Source organism: Aegilops tauschii, chromosome 3, assembly GCF_002575655.3.
Source record: "Aegilops tauschii subsp. strangulata cultivar AL8/78 chromosome 3, Aet v6.0, whole genome shotgun sequence".
Lineage (NCBI taxonomy): Eukaryota > Viridiplantae > Streptophyta > Magnoliopsida > Poales > Poaceae > Aegilops > Aegilops tauschii.
This window is the reverse complement of record NC_053037.3, coordinates 556,387,305-556,407,500: the sequence shown is the minus strand read 5'-3', so window position 1 is coordinate 556,407,500 and position 20,196 is coordinate 556,387,305. Positions and strand designations below refer to the sequence as shown.

The following is a 20,196-nucleotide window of genomic DNA, read 5'->3' as shown; positions in this document are numbered from 1 at the left end:
ACACATATGGACTGAATTTAAAGAGGTCCCGACAGTCCGGACAAATGAGGAAGGCTTGGGGAGGTCCGTTTGATAGACACTGTCTGAACTGTTCAGGTAGACAAATGGAGAAGGTTTTGAGGAGTGCCCTCATGTGACATACAGAGGGAATAGTAATTTTTAGAATAAGCACAAGGGCATCTTAACACCGACCCTCAAAACGCCCGCATACATTCGGACCAAGCTTCCTAGATGTAGTTTTTCATCCAACACTATACCCCATCGATCCACAGACGCGTCCGGTTGTTCGAAATCCCGCAACCAGACGCAAACTAGAGGGAGCTTCGTAGGAGTCCGACACCCCTGGCCCACTCACATCCCCCTCACGGGCCACTTTTCTTCCACTCTGCCCCTGTCCACCTTGCTCTGCATATGCACCCTCCTCGTATGACATCGTTGTACCTCTCTGGTTGCCGCCCAGGCATTGTTGGACGTCGGCAAACCCACGCGCATGCCCGCCTTGGGCTACACCACCGCCCATCCAGGATCCGTTCGTAGCCAGGTATCCTCCGCCCCTTGCCGACGCCATCCATGGCGGACACCACGCCTGATAGGTGTTCAGTCAAAATGCAATTGAGCTTTTATGTTGAACTTCTTGTTGTTTTCTAGAGTAAGCACGATGGCGGGCGAGGTACTTGGTGATGAAGGATGAATTGTTGTGTGATGCATGGAAGGTCGTATACTTTTTCGGCATAGGCAAGGGGGCTCAACCTTTTGGCGAAACGTGCATGCTTTGTTCATAAGCAAAAGCACTTCGCGCCCTATGACTTGCACGTGATTCACGATCACAATGTAAAGTCGCCAGCCCATCGGTGGTACGCCATCACCGTACCAACTCTGTCATGAAGTTTTATGGTGCGATTGCAGAAATGGAGAGAAGGTGGACACCGGGTTCGCAAAACCATTAAGATCGTAAGTTTTGCTTCTTGTTGCTCTACATGTTGGTCAATTCATTCATTCACACAATGTTGCAACTTGATAATCATCACGTTGTATAGCCCAGACGTCCCGTCGTGTTGTGCCATAGGACTGAGGGCAGGCCATTTACATTCATACATTGTTGGGTGAAGCTTAAGTGGCACAGGGCGTGGGAGGACATGTGCAGATTCTAACTCGGGTATCGTTAAATTCGAAAAACTTGTTGAACATCCAGTTATCTCAAACATAATTTTTATATTTGAATTATTGTTGTACTAAGAATATTTGCATCCTATTTTCTATAATTATTTTGGGTATCACGGACTTAAAAAATAGTGCGTACATAGTCTGGGTCAGTCTACGGACAAATATCATGTCCAGAACCACAAATCGAGTCCTAGTGGTGCTATCGTGTGCAACACTGATTTTTTTTTTCAAATCACTGGAACTTATCTTGGTAACCGCGGGTGTGATCTTCCATGAGCCACCGAGTTCCAAACGTCGACATTTGCTCTTCCTCCCCGGTACACCATGGAGCCCGCTTTCTTCGGTCCGTTAGTTTTGTACCCTGCCAGGAGCAATCCTGACGGGGATGGATGCCGGTATTCTGCCACAACCGTTCACCTGCGGATCCGCTGAGCAGGCCGCGCGCTCGAGTCCCCCGCGGAGGCGGTGTCCCGTCCGTCAGATCAGTCAGATCGACGGTGGCGGAGGGGCGAAAAGGAGCGTTCCGCGCCACGCAGCGGATCGATCGGGTTCACGCGGCACGCGGCGCCAGCACGCACCGAGAACATCGCTCTCGGCCCCTGCGGCGAGAGATGTGGAAAACCAGACTGGAAATTCGCTTCCACGATTGTTGCACTCCGTTTCACTTGCATGATACCCCCTGACCTTTCATGGTATTTGTTTATTAGTAGTTCCTTGCACTATTCGGTTGTATAGAATGTTTGTGCTTTGTGTTTCAAATGTGTATATCACATGTGGATGCAGGTGATAGAAAGAAGGCTAGGCTCTTTCTGAAAGGGGGAGAATACCTATTTTCCTGGAGAGAGAGCGAGTACGGCTAGTGAAAAGAAACATTCTCAAAGTTACAACATACACTTTACATATTTGCACATTATTTATATGTCGTATGTATGCAATGCACGCAGATTAGACTTGCTTTTTCGATGAAAAACATGGTTGCCAACGCGTGTTCGTTTGGGCCACCCTTTCCATTATTCGCTAGATCTAGTTCCTTTAGGTCAAGGTGTCTGATGATACGAACTTGTCATTCAGGCTCAAGGTGTTTTTCATCTCATGCCTTGGTACTGTTTCATTTTTTTTGCTATGTTCCCTTTCTAATTTTATGCACCAAACCAAGGTCCCTGACAGCTATTGACCATGTGCCATCTTTTCATGCTCAACTCCACTTCAACCTCTATCGGAGGTTGCGTCTCGGGTTCATGGGCTAGGCAGGTAATTGTAGAGAAATGGAGTTCGAAGCTTTGTCGTCATCTATTGCCTATTTTACGAGGCATATTTTTTTCTATCAAATGCTTCAACTTTGTCTTCAACCTCCTCATATCCTCTTTGGGGATAAAAAGAGAGACCTCTTGTCAAGCGGCGTCCCTTTACTATGCTGGCGGGGTCTTCACATGTTTCTAGTTGTAGGCGTGGTTGGTACTAATCAACGGCGGACATAGCACCTCATATATAACGCCACATGTGTGCTGACCTGGCATCCTCAGGTGTCACTCAAGGACATGTGGAGGTTCCCTCAAGGGCGATTCTACACGAGGGGCCAAACTGCGAGAAGGCAAAAAACCGAAAAAACTCCACCGGAATCGCGAGCGTAGTCTGCCCCACTACTACCTTCCACCACTTGCCGCCCCTGCCCCTCCCCGCCTCGCCATCTCCGCGTCGTGCTGCCGCGCGGCCTCCCCCCGCACCGCTCTCCCGGCGGCCCAGATCCCTCCCCGCTCCGGCGAGCCCGCCCGCCATGGACCGTCTCCGGGCGGGGAGCCCCGTCTACGGGCGGCAGCGCAGCGGCAGCAGCACGGGCTCCACCTCCCCGGGCGGCGTCTCCCCCTCGCACCACCGCTCCTCCTCCACCTCCTCCGCGGCCTCCCTCCCGGGCGCCGGCGCCGCGGGCGTCGGGGGCATCTCCAACGTGCGCCGCACGCAGAACGTCGCCGCGCGCGCCGCGGCCGCCAGGCTCGCGCAGGTCATGGCCTCCCAGAGCGCCGCCGCGGCCGCCGGGGACGACGACGACGAGGACGACTACGCCAACGACCACCCGCCCCCGCCCCCCGCCAGGTTCGGCAGCGGCGCCCGCGCGGGGCACGGCAGCAACGGCGTCTCCCTGCTCGGCCGCACCGCGAGATCTCCCTCCCCTGCGGTAATTCTGCTCCCCGGATCTCCCGCTGGCCCCGCTCGAGGCCGCGCCCCTGCTTCGGATTCGGCTGTTTTGAGCTCGAGCTATGGGCGAATTTAGTCATGGCTGGTCAAATCGTGGTCAAATCGGTGTCAGAGCATGCGTCATTAGTTGAATTTGCGAATCAAGCTACTTCCCATTGTCTAATGCCATGCGTATTTCTAGTCCCTTTTCATCGGCAGTGTTCGGCAGACTGATGAGTGATTACGATTTTTGAATTGGTGTCTCTGATCTGCTCAATTTGCTTGCTCTGTGGCCTTCTGCTAATTTGATCTCCTCGTGTTTTCATTAGTTAGGTCGGAACATTGTAGAGCCGCCTCCTACAGTCCGCTCAGCATCAGCCGGGAGGACAGCCGCCATTGCATCACGACCGACCGCCACAGTGGTTCCACCAATCAAAACCAGCACTACGATCCGAACCCCGTCTCCTATCCCGCCTGTGGCTGTGGAATCTCCAGTGGAGCGCCCTCGACAGAAAAGGTACATGCAGTGACATACCCGCTGATCTGCAGAATGTACATGTATGCTGGAGCTCTACATAATGAACACATGATACTAGTGTGCGTCCGAGCAATAGTTAGTGAATTTTACTTCCTGTGCCACTTATTAGAATAACTGATGATACTAGCTTACTGAATTAATCAACTCTTCCTATGGGCTTAATTTGACTGGACTTGTCATTAGGTCTTTTTACATGTTGTAGTTAATGAAATTCTGGTATGGCCAATGTTTATTTAACTTTACCCAGCATGATGATGTATCAATGTAGCATTAACATATGATCCAACCCTTATGTGCCCATTAACCAGCAGGTAAACATGAACTGGACACACTATTAAGCTTCTGGGCTGTTATTTGTAAAGGATGTCATTGCCACATCAGTATCATAAGTTGGAACATCTGTTACAGCAGAGAGCTTCTGATCTTCTACCTAATAAATTGAAGCATTGAGTCCAGTTGTGCATGCATACTAGCCTACTACGTGCTGCAGTGGTTACTGAAATGTAAAAAATATCTCATCTAAATTGTGAATCTGATTTTAGATTAGGTCAACATCATGGCTGTGTGAGTAGTATGCCTCGTGGCCAGTAAGACATTACTGTGCTTTGCTGACTTGTGCTGCATAATCTATTTAGTTGCCGGGAGTATTACCAATTATAGCAAATCATTGGTTTTGACGCCCTAAAATGGAGGTTACCGATTAGTTAATTACATCTACATGCAGCACATTATAATTTATTTAAATAATTCAACATCATGTGAAACTCACTCCTACATTTTCTGTAAGTTACCGTGGGCATTGCATTTCATGTTGCATTTGTGCATCGAAATTTTTGAATTACCACATTATCAACTTTTTTTTCTAGCTTGAGTTTCCCTGCACCCCTTTTCTATATATCCTAATGAAAAGAGCAACATGTATATGTTTTGACCTTTCCTGCTCCAGGTTTGATACAGCCCCACTTAACTCTAGAGAATCAGCGCCACGGAGAGAGTCATCTACGCTTCAAGATGAGGTTTTCTTTTTTCTATGGAAACTACTCCATCTATTTCTAACTAGATAACATTCTAATTCTTTTGCACAGCAACCAAGGAACATATGCAAATATCCATATTTCTCACTCAAGACATTCATTAGGACACCTACTCTCTTGTGGTTTGGGTTACTAGTCTGTAGTAGTAAATGACTTCGGAAATAACAATTTAGACAATGAAGATGAGGCGCATCCCATGTTAAAAAGATGGTACAAAAGGTCACATTGATATCGTGCAATCTCATGTTTCTAGGAACAAATTTGAAAGCTGGAATGACATTTATTCATAGTTTCTTGTTTAACTGTTAGATTTTTTTTTACTAGAGAACTGAATAGTTGAAGAGTGCATAAGCTATATGAAGACTAATGCACTGATATCTTGCAGCTTGATATGCTACAAGAGGAGAATGAAAGCGTTCTAGACAAGGTAATGACAAACACCATCATTATAGTGCAATGCACTAATCTTTTCTATGACGGGCTTATCTAAGCTTATTCTGAATCTGGAACAACAGTTACGGCGTGCTGAAGAAAAATGTGAGGAAGCGGAAGCTAGGGCCAAGGAGCTTGAGAAACAGGTGAAATTAGGATCCACTAACAAAATCTCCTGATGTGTTTTATATTTTGACATGTTTGCTCATTTGTGAAACATATTTTGAGTCCATCTCAACTATAGAGTTCTGAAATATTGGAATAAATCAATCCTTCTGTGTCAAGAGAATGCACGTGTTCCTTGCAAAATGAGCTCTATGCACCTTATGTTTGCTAATATCATAATTTACTAATATACGAAGGTAGCTGCTCTCGGAGATGGGGTATCCTTAGAAGCTCGCCTCTTGAGCAGGTTTGTTCCATGCCTGAATATGCCAATTTCACAAATCCAGAAATGGGCATAGAATAACATTTACATGAATGCTGGCAGGAAGGAAGCGGCACTTAAACAGCGGGAGGTTAGTTATTCTTGTGTTTTACTCATAGGTTGCTGCCAAGTCAGCTTTTCATTCTGTTTATTTAGCCATGATGTTGATGTGTATGGTGAAATTGCCTCTATAATGTCGTCTATTATTCAAACAAGAGGACAAATCCTCTGCAGAAATCCAATGCCATCGTTTTTCTAGTTCTTGTTGTGTCTAAATGCATATCGCCATGCTAGATCCTTACTCCATAATTTCGCCGAATGAGTGATCTTCTGTATGCTTTTAACAGTTGAATAGTTGACCAACACTTGAGCGATCTTCTGTATTTTATTTGTATATATGCGTCAGGCTGCACTAAAGGCTGCAAGGGAATCAAATGATGGTAGAAATGGAGAAGTATCAACAATAAAGCATGAACTTGAGGTAATGATACTCAACATCCAGCAGCTTTTGTTGGTTTGTATATGTTCTTATATTTAACTCATTTGTGTTCACTCATGCATTAAACAGTCTGCCAAAGAGGAGGTTGCAGCTGTTATGGACCAGCTAAAGGAGGCAGAGTCCGAGACAAAGGCTCTCCGGTCCATGACTCAGAGAATGATCTTAACCCAAGAAGAAATGGTTGGTCTGATTTATGTACTATCGTAATCACTTTGTTCTTGACATGGATTTTGATCTGTTTGCAACTTTATGCTAGGAAGAGGTTGTCCTAAAAAGGTGCTGGCTTGCACGTTATTGGGGCTTAGCGGTTCAATATGGTAAGTTGCCTACAAAACCATTTTAGTGGAATATTGTTCAACATGATGTCATTGTCCACTTGCCCATTATGATCTATTCTCTAATTATGCTCGCTAGGCATTTACTGAAATCAAAGCTTATGTGCATTTATATCCAACGGTTTTGCTCTCACATCTTATCTCATATACTCCCTCTCCCTCCTTCCCAAAATATAAGTTGCAGATTGACTTTTCCGGTCTTCGTTGGACAACTTTGACTATAATTTTCATGTATTGTATGTCTATAAAATTAGTATACATACATATGAAATAAAATTATTTTGCAAGACAAACACGACGATGCTGTTCATTCATGTTCAATCCATGTACTTTAATACTCCCTCCGTCTCAAAATAAGTGTCTTAACTTTAGTACAACTTTGTACTAACGTTAGTATAAAGTTGAGACACTTATTTTGGGAGGGAGGGAGTATATATTAGTGGTCAAAGTCATGCATCAAAGACCGTAAAAAGTCAATCGTACCTTATATTATGGGAAGGAGGGAGTATTTTGGAACGCAACAATATCTCTCTCTGCAACTGATGAGAAAAAGAACAGCTACCCAAACGCCCTCATGTATCTACAAGCAGCTCAACCAAACACGATTATCATGATTCACCACAAATGCCAATGGAACATAGACTACAAAACAAAGTCTTGAAAACAGTAGGAATGTGTAGGATATTACCCTGTTACAGAATAAAATAAGGGAAAGTAAAATAAGCTAAGCACCAGCAGGAAGGGCGCCGAAGAGGATTATAGAGGCAATTTTACATGGATGGGATGCTTCCTTAGATAGCTAGCTTCCATGGATATTTAGCAGGTATTTTGACTCTATGGTTGATGTTTTAGCTTTGTTAGGTTGGCCTGATGTCCTAGGGACTCTTTTGCACTTTGCTCTATGTCTGACAAAAGATCAAGTGCGATGTGGACTGTGGTAGGATCAATGAGAGCTAATTAGTTGTAAAGACTTCGTAATTTTATGCTGTGGATACTAATAATCTGTGGTGTCAGTAGGGTAGGCACATTTGGCTCAGCCTCACCCCAAATCTGGGGCTGGTGCAGGCTTAGACTAGTGGAGCTAACCGGCCAATTGCCAACCAGTCCAGCCCAGCCCAACTATGTGTAGGGCTGGGCCTGTGCCTAGATTAGGGGACCAAAAGGAACAAGACCTAGCAAAGGCTCTGCCTGGAAAATGCTCAAGTCTAGTTCACACGAGCAAGCAAGGCTAATTTTTGCATGTACTTCTATTCCCATCCTGGTTTTTGGTTATCTGATGGCCTCCTAATAAACTTGCAGGAGTTTACCCCGAGATCGCGGTGTCAAAGCATGAACATTGGTCATCTTTAGCCCCTCTTCCTCTCGAGGTTGTTCTCTCTGCTGGTCAAAAGGCTATTAAGGAGCAGCCTCGTAAGCAAGGTAAGTCTGCATTTTTATATTGTATAAGTTGTAAATCCCAGTTTATTCCATGCACACTCCAATGAACTATTCTTAGAATTCATTCAAGCAGGTGAGGATGATGCTCAGAGGAGAAATAGGCTTGTGCGAGAAATGAGTGACGTAATGGGAGAAGGCAACATTGAGAGCATGCTCTCAGTTGAAATGGGACTTAGGGAGCTTTCATCTTTGAAGGTATTCGTCTGCCCTTCTCACCAGCTTATGTTAACTGCTATTTTCTAGATTTCTCAATTGCAAAACTGCAGATGTACACATGCAAACTTAAAATGCAGGAACAAGCTTCTGCAGCAAAACTCGTGGGGCATTAGCTGGCTTGCACATTATTGGGCAAACTATTTATGCTCGCTAGGCAGTTAATAGCTCCTCTACTATTCTGCAAAGTTTATCTTAGCCTCTCCTGATTTAGCACAATGGAATGCTTAGGTGGAAGCATAATCTAGTTTGTTGGCAGAGTTTTCCTTGTGCCAAAAGTAGGAAGGGATCGATGGGAATTCTAATGCAACAGTGGGGCTCAAAAGTATCATTTGTATGGGGATTCTTTCAACTATTGTACAAATGAAACAGGCCATATGTGCAGTTTTGCTCTTCTATTACCATACAGTTCCTCTCCTTTCTGCAACTGCTCACTGGCTTGGCTTAGCACTCTGATTTCGAGTCGCTCGACTACTCGCGACTAGTCGTCGACTAGTCGATGAGTCCCACTGGCAGGGTCGACTCAGCCTGGCGACTCGACTCGACTCAAACGACTAGTCTCGAATAGTCATGACTAGTCGTGTTTTCTGGGTCGAACGACTCAATTTTTTTGGGGCCCACCTGTTATATGTTTGTTTTACCGTATTTGCTTGCCCATCCCCCCTGGAAACCTAGACCGAAGCAGTTCCCCCTCCCCCCCGACCCAACCCTCTCCTTGGCAGCCGCAGCCGCCTATGGTTGCTGGCTTGCTGCTCCTCCCCTCCTCCCCTTGTTGCTGCTGCGGATCTGCTCCTCCCCTGGTTGCTGCTGCTGCTAGTCTGCTCCTCCCTCCTCCCCTGGTTGCTGTTGCTGGTCTGCTCCTCCCCTCCTCCCCTAAGCTACCAAGCAGAAGCACTAGAGGTCTAGAGCAGATCAGAGCAAAAGGAAAAGAGATGATACAGGATAGTGCTTATGTATGGTAGTTTTATTGTACCTACTATCTACTGCTTAACTCATGTCACTTGTCGACCATGAGTCTAGACTAGTCATGACTAGTCTAGAGTCGCCCCCCCCTGAGCGACCCGTTGACTCATCGACTCAAAAACCTTAGCAGTCACTGTGGTTCTCAATTTTGTTATTGTCATGTAGGTGGAAGATGCTGTTGTGGTTGCACTTGGTCAACACCGGAGACCTAGCATAGTTCGGCAATTCACATCAGGTTTGCCTTCTGTATTATTTCAATCATGGAGAACTGCTTGCTTACTATACATGGTGCTACAGCTTTATTATTAGGCTTCACTTTACTGAACAAATTGTAATCCTCTGTCTGCAATTTATTTGCTTCTTTCTTTATCTGCTTTTAAGTCTGCGCTGTAGTGGCAGGGTACATGACCTAACTATTTTCAAGGTTCATTAGCAAAACTTTTGTACGGTGTGTTTATTAAAGGGAAAAAGCCTTATCAACAATCAACAGGGTCTCCTGCCAAAGTTCGAGATTTGCATGTCCTATAATTTGGTGTATCCATTTGAAACATTACAAATCCCTCACATAATTAATTCAATGGTCTTTCCAATAACTGTTTCACTAACGCCCAGATTTGGTAGTGGTCATTACATGAAACAAAAAAGTGTCGATTGTCGTGTATCATCTGCAGGTGCATGCACTATTTTTTTCCATTGGAATGATTTCCCAACGAGTCAATTCAGATGCAATTACGTGTCTTTGCTTGCATTCTTACTAAGCAAGTTAAAATTTCTTTTCAGATTATAAATCACCTGGCGAACCTAAATTCTTGGAGGCATTTGGTAATACCTCCTTTATTCTCTTATAGATTATCTTTCTGAACTTCCCTTTTACTGTTTGACATTGTATTATATGTATACATTTTAACTTGATTTTAATTCCGTTAAACTGAAACTATTTGACATATTGCAGACCTTAGCAACGAGGAGGCGGAGGATGTTAGCTTCAAGCATGTAAGCCTTCAGTAATGTGAAAATTGTTGATTTTTTTCCTTGCAAATATTGTTATTTATGGACTTCATACCACCAAATGCAGGCATGGCTTATATACTTCTGGAGAAGAGCCAAAACTCATGGTATCGAGGAAGATATTGCTGACGAACGGCTTCAGTTTTGGATTGCTCGCAACGCGGTTGCTCCAAATTCTCATGATGCTATAGATGGTATGATGCTTGTTCCCTATTACCTACGTATTACTGTTAAAAAACTGGCTATTGGCGTGAATTCCCATTCCCTGTGTTTACTGAACAACGTGTGTCTTGCCACTGCAGTGGAGCGAGGTCTGACAGAGCTCAGGAAATTGGGCATAGAGCAGCAGTTGTGGGAGGGCACACGTGCAGACATCGACGAAGCTGCCTCAGCGGCGATGGAGGACGAATAGGGAGGGCGCGCGTCATGAGTTCATGATCGGTTGTGGTCTATGCTAGTGTATCACCCCAGTTTTGGACAAACGGGAACTCCGGTTCCCAGCAGGTCTCAGGCCCTTGGTATACCATGGAATCATCGGTCTCCAAGCAGCAGCGATGCTTCAGTCCTCCAGCGTTGAGCAATGGACTTGTCCAGATTCCGACGAGTTTGTGTAGCCGATTTTATCTCTTTGTTGCATTAGTTCCGTGGAATGTGTAATTGGCTTTGTCCTGGCAAAGACGATGATGACCTCACCTCACCTGGTAATTGTGAATTTCTGTGATTACTCCGTCTCCCATGCTTACTCAGCTGTCTGGTCTCACGAACTGAACGGATGAAAAAAGTGCAAGCTATCTTGTGTACGTGCTTCACCGAGAGAGAGAGAAAGAGATGTGCCACCTGTTAACTACTGTTGGTAGTCCACTTGCCCTGCTGAGCTTCTGCTGTAATCTCTGTGGTAAAGACTGGCCTTATCATGAAAATCTGAATCTTGTTTGATGCATAGTGAGCTGACTTTCTGCGTGGTTTGATGCAGGGTCTGAGGTTGGGATGGGAACGCGACTCTTTGGGAGTCTACTACTGCCGCAGAGACGGTTGGACGACAGGTGAAAGCTCCCCTCCGCTCTCCTGTCTCGCTGCACGTCCCTCTCGCTAGTCACATGACCTGCGATTTCCATACACCCCAGGAATGGACAGAGCCCAACTCAAACTCGTCCTGCACGGACACCACATTGCGAGGCCCAGTACGTTTTCGGTCGAGCTTCTCATCGTGCCTGTCATGATTACCAAAGACCCTGTCTACACACACCACGACTGCGACGGAATCTCCTCGATCGGTGCCGTGCGCCGGGGCGGATCTCCTCCGGTTTCCTGGCGCCGAGGGCAGAGCCAGCGCCGCGTCGCTGCCCGGCGGCGATTGGCGTGGATGACGGACGGTCCGGTCCGGTCCACACCATACGCGCTAGCTGGGAATTGATCGCCCTGTCGATCCATCCATGGATCGCTAGACGCATCCATCTCTTCTTCTTTTTGGGGGGTGGAGGGTCAAGAATGGTTTAGGGGCTTCACGGGAAGCCTGGGACGCGCTGCCGCTCTCCGGCGCTCGCCTTTGCTGCCTCCTATTTATTCTCCACTCCCTTTCATACCTCGCGCCCCTGGGCATTCATTCGTCCATCCATGGTGGCCATGGACGCTCATTCCCTCGCCTACACGTTAAAGCCAGCCAGCCAGCGATCCATCGACCGATCGATCGGGCCTCGCTGTCGTACCATCGCCGTCTCATACGGTTGGCGTTCGCCACTGCCTAGCGCCTACTAGCTAGCCACTGCTTTCTACTATAGCTTAGACTACAGTTAGGTACGGCTATGTATGTATACTGTATGCGTGCGTACGTGCAGGGAAAATACATGCATGCTTGCTTGCATGCATGAAGAACCAAACATCATTTCGCATATACTCCCTCCGTTCCTAAATATTTGTCTTTCTAGACATTTCAAATGGCTACCATATACGGATGTATGTAGACATATTTTAGAATGTAGATTCATTCATTTTGCTCCGTATGTAGTCACTTGTTGAAATGTCTAGAAAGACAAATATTTAGGAACGGAGGGAGTACGTACGTAACTGATCATGAAACCGCATGCATGCCTCGTGGATATAACACGACATATATTTATCTGCTTCTGTTATGTGTTATGTATACTTGCACACAATGGCCTCGGCACCACATCTATGTATGTACGTATGTATGTATGATGATGTGCATTGTGTTGATGTTGATTTAGTTCTGAATGATGTTGGTACGTACTTCAGGGTATAGACGATGGACGACAGTTCTACTGCTTGTATGCAGCTGGCTCCTCCAAGTTGCAGCTACAAGTGGCCCTCTCATCAAACCAATCAACAGTCCCGATCTAATCAAATCTTGCTAGCTGTAGCTGTACAAAGTTGCAACCGACCTTTCAGCGGCACGTATCTGAGATGTACAGGGAGTTTAAACAGCGGCGATCACATTCATGCCCCTTCAACGGCTGAATCGCATTAACTAATTCAGTGGCGCATTCATTTGTAGTTCTATCCGAGGGAGGTACTTCTTATATTTAGCCCAAACTAAAACAACATCAATTACGTTCTAAAAGAAGTAGTACTCAAACCGCTCCAAAATATGAATATAGTACTATTAAAACTGCACCTAATATTTTGTAAGGGAGGTAGTAATATGCACAAACAATAGTCTCCTTGTTTACCATTGTCTTTACTGATTTCTATTTTTTCTTTGTTTAGACAAACCTCAAAGACTTTTATTTTACAACTAAGACTTATAACCTAGAGAGTTTAATTTTTACATGAACCCTTATCCTACTATACCTGTCAAGAGGTAATAATACTACAAGCCACTAGATCACAAAAAGGTACAATTTGGGTGCGTCTAAACATTTCTCACGATAGGAATCCAATCAACCTGCGACTTGGTCATACACAACAACTAATCGAATTTGAAGTCTCGTACGTTCTTTAGAAAATGACCACCTACGCATGAGAAATATCCAATCAACTTGTGACTTGTTATCCTAAAAAAAAATCATGACTTGTCGTACGACAACAATTTGTTTTACAAAAGTCGAACTCGTAATTTCTCTTACACCATATCACAAGTTGTTGCAGCCCACCGATTAACAACGAGCTGCTTTAGCGTGTGAACTTGTCGGCTTGTGATTTAGTTCTTCAATCATATATCAAGTGGTCGCATCAGATTGCTATTTATTTTAGATAATGGAAGATAAACTCGTGGTCTCCGAAGATACGATGCACACAACCAACTTGGCAACGCGTAATTTCTTCTATGGTAGTAGCTCGCATAGTGTCCACATCAAATTAGGCCGGCGAACGACAAGAAAAATTGAATTCCCTTCCTCTCACTTTGCACACATGTGAGTCCTGGTGGGGAGGGCAAACCTTTTCGAGTTTTCTCTCCAATAATTCCATTCCATTGTGTTGCATCCGATGATGTTCTCTTTCTCAGCTCCGGCAGGGTCACAAGATGCATGGGAGAGCTTGTAATTGGCATTGTGCACATACACACTCACTCACACACTCGAGGGCTGAGGAGGAATTCAATCATGTACCCTTCCCTCATTCTCAAACCGTGAACAGAATGATCTCCCTTTTTTACCACATTTTTTTTAGAGAAGCATGCAACCATTGAATTATCATGTGAACAAAGATAGTGTAAGCAAACAGCCCAAACTATGGATAACATATCATATCCAGCTGCAGCAGCACTTAGACGAAGGCTAGAGTTGGATTATGTTGAATAGGTTGAGGCCAGGAACTACATTTTTCGTAGTTATGCGGCAACAACTATACCTATCGAGTTGGTTGATGAATATCTACACGTCCGGAACACCACATAAATACGTTCCGTTAACTAACTTTCGTGCCATACACAAAATTGAAACAAATTTTGTTACACAATTTAGCCAAAGCCGAGACAAGTTAGTTTTGCAAAGTGAGTGGCAAAGCATTTCTTGCTTCTTTTCTTGGTTCGAAGTAAGCCTCTCTTTTTTGTTTGCAGTACGCTTCTCTCTTTTTGTTTGTTTGAAGGTTATCTTGTGGGCAAACACTACAAGAAAAACCAACAGAGAGCATTTGATTTTTTGCACAACACCCTTCAAAGATAATGAGAAACAAAAAAGGCCAGCTCATTCTCCATCAGTGGCACCGCACACGTGTCACCCTGCCAGCAAAACCTTTCTTGTAAAAACTTGCGATGTGTAATCTCTTCCCATCGTTCCATCTTAGCTCACACACAGGGAAACCTTCATGCCAACTCACTATCTGATCCTTCGATTAGGTGCAACAACTTTCATACGCTACAAGACGGCGCAAACGTTGCGTAAAAACAAATCTCATGGTTTTTTATGTTGAAGAAGACAAAAGCTTACTGTTCCCAAGTGATGCATACACGCACTTCATCTCCATGTAAGAAACCACGGCGCATGGCACACAAAATTCTCATGCTTTTCGTGCCCGCCGAATCTTCCTCTTCCTTTCCATGTCACATACATACGTGTGCCTAGCCACTGACAAACATATCCATGGCTATGGTCCGTTTATCACTCTTCCAAAAAGAACCATACTTCTCCGCAAGAAAAAGGGGCGGTATACTTGCAAAACTAAAAATAAATCACACCACACTTCAGGTTCCCGGTGGAGTGGCGGAGTTGGGGAGGAGGCAATGGCCCTAGTCACCACGGTTCAAATTTCGCGCCAAAATGCATTTAACAATGAGGAATTTTGCGAGTTTCGTAGAATTACATTTTATCTCTTTTAAACGTAGAAATGTGTTAAGGAGGCATACTCTTGTCGCTGCGCGATGTATCGGCGACGTTGCTTTCACCCATTGCCTTGACGGTCGGATGTGCCTTTGAGATTCGTGCGACGGTGCATCGGACGGCCGTGATCTCCAAAAGCATCCGGATGTAACATATTTTAGCTGTACACGCTGCCACTGGCCTCTGCGTGCCTATAAGAAGGGAAGGTAGCATCCCGAACCCAGTACCCAAGGAGGGTTGGAGTTGCAGAGATAAGTTGCAGTAACTGACCGTGCGAACTTGCCAAGAATCCGTGGGAGGGGAGGGCGTGATGGAGAACTCGGCGGCGGCGGTGGGGGTGGAGAAGGAGGACGAGCTGGTGGGGGGCGGCGGGGGCGACTGGGGGTACCTCACGTCGGAGGCGATGGCGACGGCCGGGTTCCCGGCGTTCGGGTTCCCCTGCGGCGCCAGGGGCGGCGTCACGCCCGCGCCGACCTCGGCGTCGCTGCTCATGTCCATGGAGCACGCCGCGCTGTTCGACTACAACGCCGCCTTCCCGTCGTCGTCGTCCTCCGCCGCCGCCGCGCCCCCGGCCTACCACGACTTCGGGTCCGGCGGCAACCCCTTCAACGTCGACGCCCCGCCGTTCCTTCTCGAGGCCCCGCCGCCGCTGACGGTGGCGCCGGGAGGGCAGAAAGGGGGGTTCTTGGCGCCCCCGCTGTCGGCGTTCGGCGATGGCATGGGGTGGGACGACGAGGACGAGCTGGATCAGCAGAGCGTGGACGCCTCCTCCTTGGGGGTCTCGGCCTCGCTGGAGAATGCCGTGGTCGGCGCGCCGGGGGGAGGTGGCGGCGGCGGCGGCGGCAACGGCAAGGGCAAGAAGAAGGGGATGCCGGCCAAGAACCTGATGGCGGAGCGGCGGCGCAGGAAGAAGCTCAACGACCGCCTCTACATGCTGCGCTCCGTGGTGCCCAAGATCAGCAAGGTGAGGAATGCTCCCGCCGTCAGTTCTGTGGAAATTAGTCACCTACTTGTTCCTATACATATTATTGTCAATTTACAAGTTTTAGTTTATGATGTGAGTATATTAGGATGGATTGTTACTGCACTTGATGGTGAATTTTGGTGATGAATTCTTGAATTGGGATGAATTTATGTCACAAAAGTACCCATTTTTAGTTGAGATCTATGGCACCCTTAGTGTCATGTTGGTTCTTATCTAGGGCCATGTCCAGGAAGTAATAAAACTTGTACATTATCTGAAAAGAAAAACCTATAGCCGTGTTTCGAGCGCGGGAAATTTTCTTATGTCTTGCAGGAATTGAACTTATTCACGTGAAATGGGAGCGATAAAACTGTTCCATTGTCCGCAAAATCTCTTGGCCCCGGTCGGAGCGCGGGAATTTTCTTATTGAATTTGTTCACGTGAAACGGGGAGTGATAAAACCCTTCAATTGTCTAAATAATCTTTAGGCTCCGTGAAATTCATGCGTTGCAAAACATTTTTTGTCATTACAAATTCATGCAAATTTAGCACCATGAATCCCTCCCCAGCTTGTTGAATGTTTGCTTTACTGTTCTGCCTTGGTAAATTTCAGTACAACCTACCAGCCAAGTGTGTTTGTTGGGGAATTTTTCTTTTGATGTTTGCTTAATGGTGCAAAATGAACACAGTGCCATGCACAAGGTGTCATCGAAAGCCACCTTTCACTGGATAACCAACAAAGCTCCTTTTTCCCCCCTTGTGTACTTGACAGTTGTTCGAGCGTTGGAGGTTTCTGCCTTTTGTTTGTTTCCTTGGAAAAGTCCAGTTTCTGCATGTTTTGGCGTGTAAAGTGCATTTTCCTCCAGTTGTTTCATGTAATCAACTTGCTTTTCTTCACAATCATCAGGATAGTTTTGAACAGTAAACAAGGATCTTCTCTGAAGTGAATCTCATGGTGCATACAAAAACGCTCTTATATTATGGGCCGGAGGGAGTAGCCATTTTCCTAGTGTATCAGCAGAGCATGATTATGTCAAGATGTTAATAATTCTAAGTTTCTATGGTTTTATGCTACATCCTCTGTTCCTAAATATAAGACGTTTTGGCAGCTCGAATTGCGTCAAATTGAACTGCCAACGTCTTATATTTAGGAGCAGAGGTAGTAATATGTGGCAGTAGTTGATCGGCAGCTCATCACCACTTTTGTTTTCCTGTGCAATCCAACAGTTTTCCTAGCATATCGACAGAACGTAGTTATTATGTCTAAAAATGCTGTTAATTCTAACAGTCTTTGCACTGCTGCATGATAATTTGTAGTGGTTGATCAGCAGCTCATCACCTGTTTCCTTCTCCTGTGCCGTCAGATGGATAGGGCTTCAATCCTTGGTGATGCAATCGACTACCTGAAGGAGCTCCTGCAGAGGATTAGCGATCTCCACTCCGAGCTCGAGTCTGCTCCCAGCTCTGCCGCACTCGGTGGACCATCGACAGCTAATAGCTTCCTCCCGTCGACGCCCACCCTGCAGCCGTTCCCCGGCCGCATCAAGGAGGAGCGGTGCCCGCCGGCCCCTTTCCCTAGCCCCAGCGGCCAGCAGGCGACGGTCAGTCCATTTCTTTGATTCTTTCTGCCATGCCATGGAGCTTGATGCTCCTTTTCCATTGTGTCATTGTGTATGAACAGAGCAGTGGAACTCAACTGTGCTTGATTGGTTGTGTGTGTATGTGGTTCAGGTGGAGGTGAGGATGAGGGAGGGGCAGGCGGTGAACATCCACATGTTCTGCGCGCGCAGGCCGGGCATCCTGCTGTCCACCATGAGGGCGCTGGACAGCCTCGGCCTCGACATCGAGCAGGCCGTCATCAGCTGCTTCGACGGCTTCGCCATGGACGTCTTCCGCGCCGAGGTTCGTTTGTAATTCCCGCCAAGCATCTCTTCTCTGCGCCACTGTGTACCTGTGGCGATGCGTGCTAATTCTGTCGGTCGGTGACAGTGTGCATTTCGATCAAATCAAATCCTACCGTTGCTTGCTGTTCACCATCTTTACTGTTCTGTTCTTCTGGCTGTCTAGCAATGCAGGGAGGGCCCTGGGCTCCTGCCGGAGGAAATTAAGGCCGTGCTCCTGCACTGCGCCGGTCTCCAGAACGCGATGTAGGCGAGTGAACCCCGGGAGACAAGACCGCCAGGACGGTGATGATCATCATGGGCTCTCTCTCTCCTGACTGTCTAGTCAGGATGATGCTAGATGTACAAAAACTTGTGCTGTTCCGCTCCTTTTTTACCAGTTCCTTGGACAACTTGATGGGATGAGGCTCGCCATCTCCCTCCCTGCAGACATGAGACCGATCTTCTCTCTGGTGCTGTGAACCTGTGTGATGTAACAGTTATCTTTTCCTACCGTTGAACTATCTCCAGTCAGTCGGTCCTCCATGGACCATGGTGAAATGAGATGAGCTGAAAACGAACCGAGGGCGTTTCCTTTTGCAAGCATAGTCATACCCCATGGCCATGGCGTCGTCATGGTCGTGCCGCATATTTCCAAGAGATTCGGGGACAATGATTGCATGCTCCCATGCAGCTCGTACTAGCATGCTGCAGGCGAGCTGCGGCCGGACGGAATTGAATTCTCTGGCCTCTTGTGATTACTACTGTTTTTTGAATGAACTCTGGCCTCTTGTGGTTTATGCAATGCAAACTGTTTCTGTAGCATTTGCAGGCCGGCTGGCTGAACTGGTCATTATACATAGCCCATGTGCGATCCTGAGGCGAATGGGGGATTAGTTGGGGATCGGATTGGCTGCTTCCCTGCGATGCATGAATGCTGGATTTGGCAGGATTATGCGTGTGTGTGTGTGTGTACGTACTTGAATGCATGCAGCCATGCAGCAGGCAGGCAGAGGCAGAGGGCGGTTCTTGAATTCTGCCGTCTCTATATGCCACAGGCCGCGGCAAGATTTGCAGGTGCAGCAGTGCCGCAGTCGTGGCTCGGCTTCACTGTAGTTTAGTAAGTTGAGTGAATATAATATCCCAGTCTTGACAGGATTTGACCGTTCGTCCTGCCACATGGAAAACAGGAGGAGACTGGACATGAGTTTTAAAAAATACTCCTATTATTATTCAGAGTTTACGACATTCTGGATGCAACCGGGGGTAAACTGTTGGAAGGCTGAGTAAGCAACAAGCTCGCTCGCCCTTGCTAACAAATGAGTATACCTTATTAGCGCAATGGCTTACATGAATAAATGAAAAATGAAGCAAAGTTGCTCGCTAAAGATTTGATATCAGCAACAACAAGACTTGTGAACGATCTATCCCTATCCGGAGCATTCACCTTCTTGATCAACGGGAGGCAATCGGAGTGCAAGAAGAGATTGTGAAAACTTTCATCCAACACGAGAAGGACAACACAATGAAGAGCTAGAGCTTCTGTAAATTCTGGGGTTGGGCTGACGTGGAGGGATTGGTGGCAACCCACCAAACACCTGCCCATATGGTCCCGCGTCACCGCACTCGCCGCCGAACTCGATGAAGATGTGAAGATTGGTGCATCAACATCCAGGCAAACCAAGCCAATATGCGGTGGAGTCCGTTTCTCAACTTGCCTCACAACTACACACCTTGGTGAATGATTCGGCTTCAAACAATGCAAAGCAATCATATCTACATGGGCCTGAATCTTCTTAATTTCACATTAGGGTTAGCCTAGAGTCTGAATTCCACGTCTCATTTCGGGCGTCCCAAATATGCCAACATGTAACTGACACACGCCTGGATCTTCTTAATTTCACATTAGGGTTCGCCATAGAGTCTGAATTCCACGTCTCATTTCGGGCGTCCCAAATATGCCAACATGTAACTGACACACTTTGCACCACATTGCTATGGTTAAGAAGGTCAAACAACCTTTGCTTAGCATTACGAAAATATTTCCATTGCAAGTGAATATCAAACTGCCCCTTAATCACATTGTAGATAGCCATATCAAAGAGAGGCACATAAATAAATGGTCAGCATACCTCTCCCAACCACATAAGAAACACAAAGGGTGTGTTTGGATGCATGCATCATTTTTTTTCCTCTTTGCATGTATGTCTCAGTTGGGTTTGACTGAGGTAATACAGTCCAAAACCTAACATCTCCACATTGTTTGGTTGCCTGCATGTAAGCTGGCTGCATCAGGGAACCAATTTTCACTTGGCGTCTGAGGTAATACAGTCCAAAACCTAACATCTCCACATT

The 20,196-nt window shown here is 46.4% G+C and overlaps 2 protein-coding genes across 3 annotated transcripts; both read left to right on the top strand.

The window, feature by feature from the left end:
• Window positions 1-2,753: 2,753 nt before the first annotated feature.
• On the top strand, window positions 2,754-10,946 carry LOC109769867 (coiled-coil domain-containing protein SCD2). Of its 2 annotated transcripts, none has more exons than XM_020328572.4 (17): window positions 2,754-3,337; window positions 3,666-3,853; window positions 4,821-4,890; window positions 5,294-5,335; window positions 5,424-5,486; window positions 5,703-5,752; window positions 5,831-5,858; window positions 6,174-6,248; window positions 6,336-6,446; window positions 6,523-6,583; window positions 7,901-8,020; window positions 8,112-8,233; window positions 9,380-9,449; window positions 9,995-10,036; window positions 10,167-10,207; window positions 10,290-10,416; window positions 10,525-10,946. In XM_020328572.4, the coding sequence occupies exons 1-17, from the start codon at window positions 2,939-2,941 to the stop codon at window positions 10,632-10,634; spliced, it is 1,719 nt and encodes a 572-aa protein (XP_020184161.1). In that variant the 5' UTR covers window positions 2,754-2,938; the 3' UTR covers window positions 10,635-10,946. The 2 variants fall into 2 exon arrangements, with proteins under 2 accessions (XP_020184161.1, XP_020184160.1); XM_020328571.4 differs by having other exon boundaries at window positions 8,097-8,233.
• Window positions 10,947-15,184: 4,238 nt separating this feature from the next.
• On the top strand, window positions 15,185-18,422 carry LOC109769869 (transcription factor ICE1). The gene is made up of 4 exons (XM_020328574.4): window positions 15,185-15,961; window positions 17,326-17,562; window positions 17,693-17,863; window positions 18,029-18,422. Exons 1-4 carry the CDS (start codon window positions 15,308-15,310, stop codon window positions 18,110-18,112), a joined length of 1,146 nt encoding a protein of 381 aa, XP_020184163.1. The 5' UTR covers window positions 15,185-15,307; the 3' UTR covers window positions 18,113-18,422.
• Window positions 18,423-20,196: the final 1,774 nt, after the last annotated feature.

What these genes read in the sequence shown, in the direction of transcription:
- LOC109769867 (XM_020328571.4), top strand. Translation starts at nt 2,939, where the DNA reads ATGGACCGTCTCCGGGCGGGGAGCCCCGTCTACGGGCGGCAGCGCAGC. An exon ending in CCAAGGAGCTTGAGAAACAG is followed by an intron (nt 5,487 to 5,702) that starts GTGAAATTAGGA and finishes TAATATACGAAG; the next exon opens with GTAGCTGCTCTCGGAGATGG. An exon ending in GGGCTTAGCGGTTCAATATG is followed by an intron (nt 6,584 to 7,900) that starts GTAAGTTGCCTA and finishes ATAAACTTGCAG; the next exon opens with GAGTTTACCCCGAGATCGCG.
- LOC109769869 (XM_020328574.4), top strand. Translation starts at nt 15,308, where the DNA reads ATGGAGAACTCGGCGGCGGCGGTGGGGGTGGAGAAGGAGGACGAGCTG. An exon ending in CCAGCGGCCAGCAGGCGACG is followed by an intron (nt 17,563 to 17,692) that starts GTCAGTCCATTT and finishes TATGTGGTTCAG; the next exon opens with GTGGAGGTGAGGATGAGGGA. An exon ending in TGGACGTCTTCCGCGCCGAG is followed by an intron (nt 17,864 to 18,028) that starts GTTCGTTTGTAA and finishes CTGGCTGTCTAG; the next exon opens with CAATGCAGGGAGGGCCCTGG.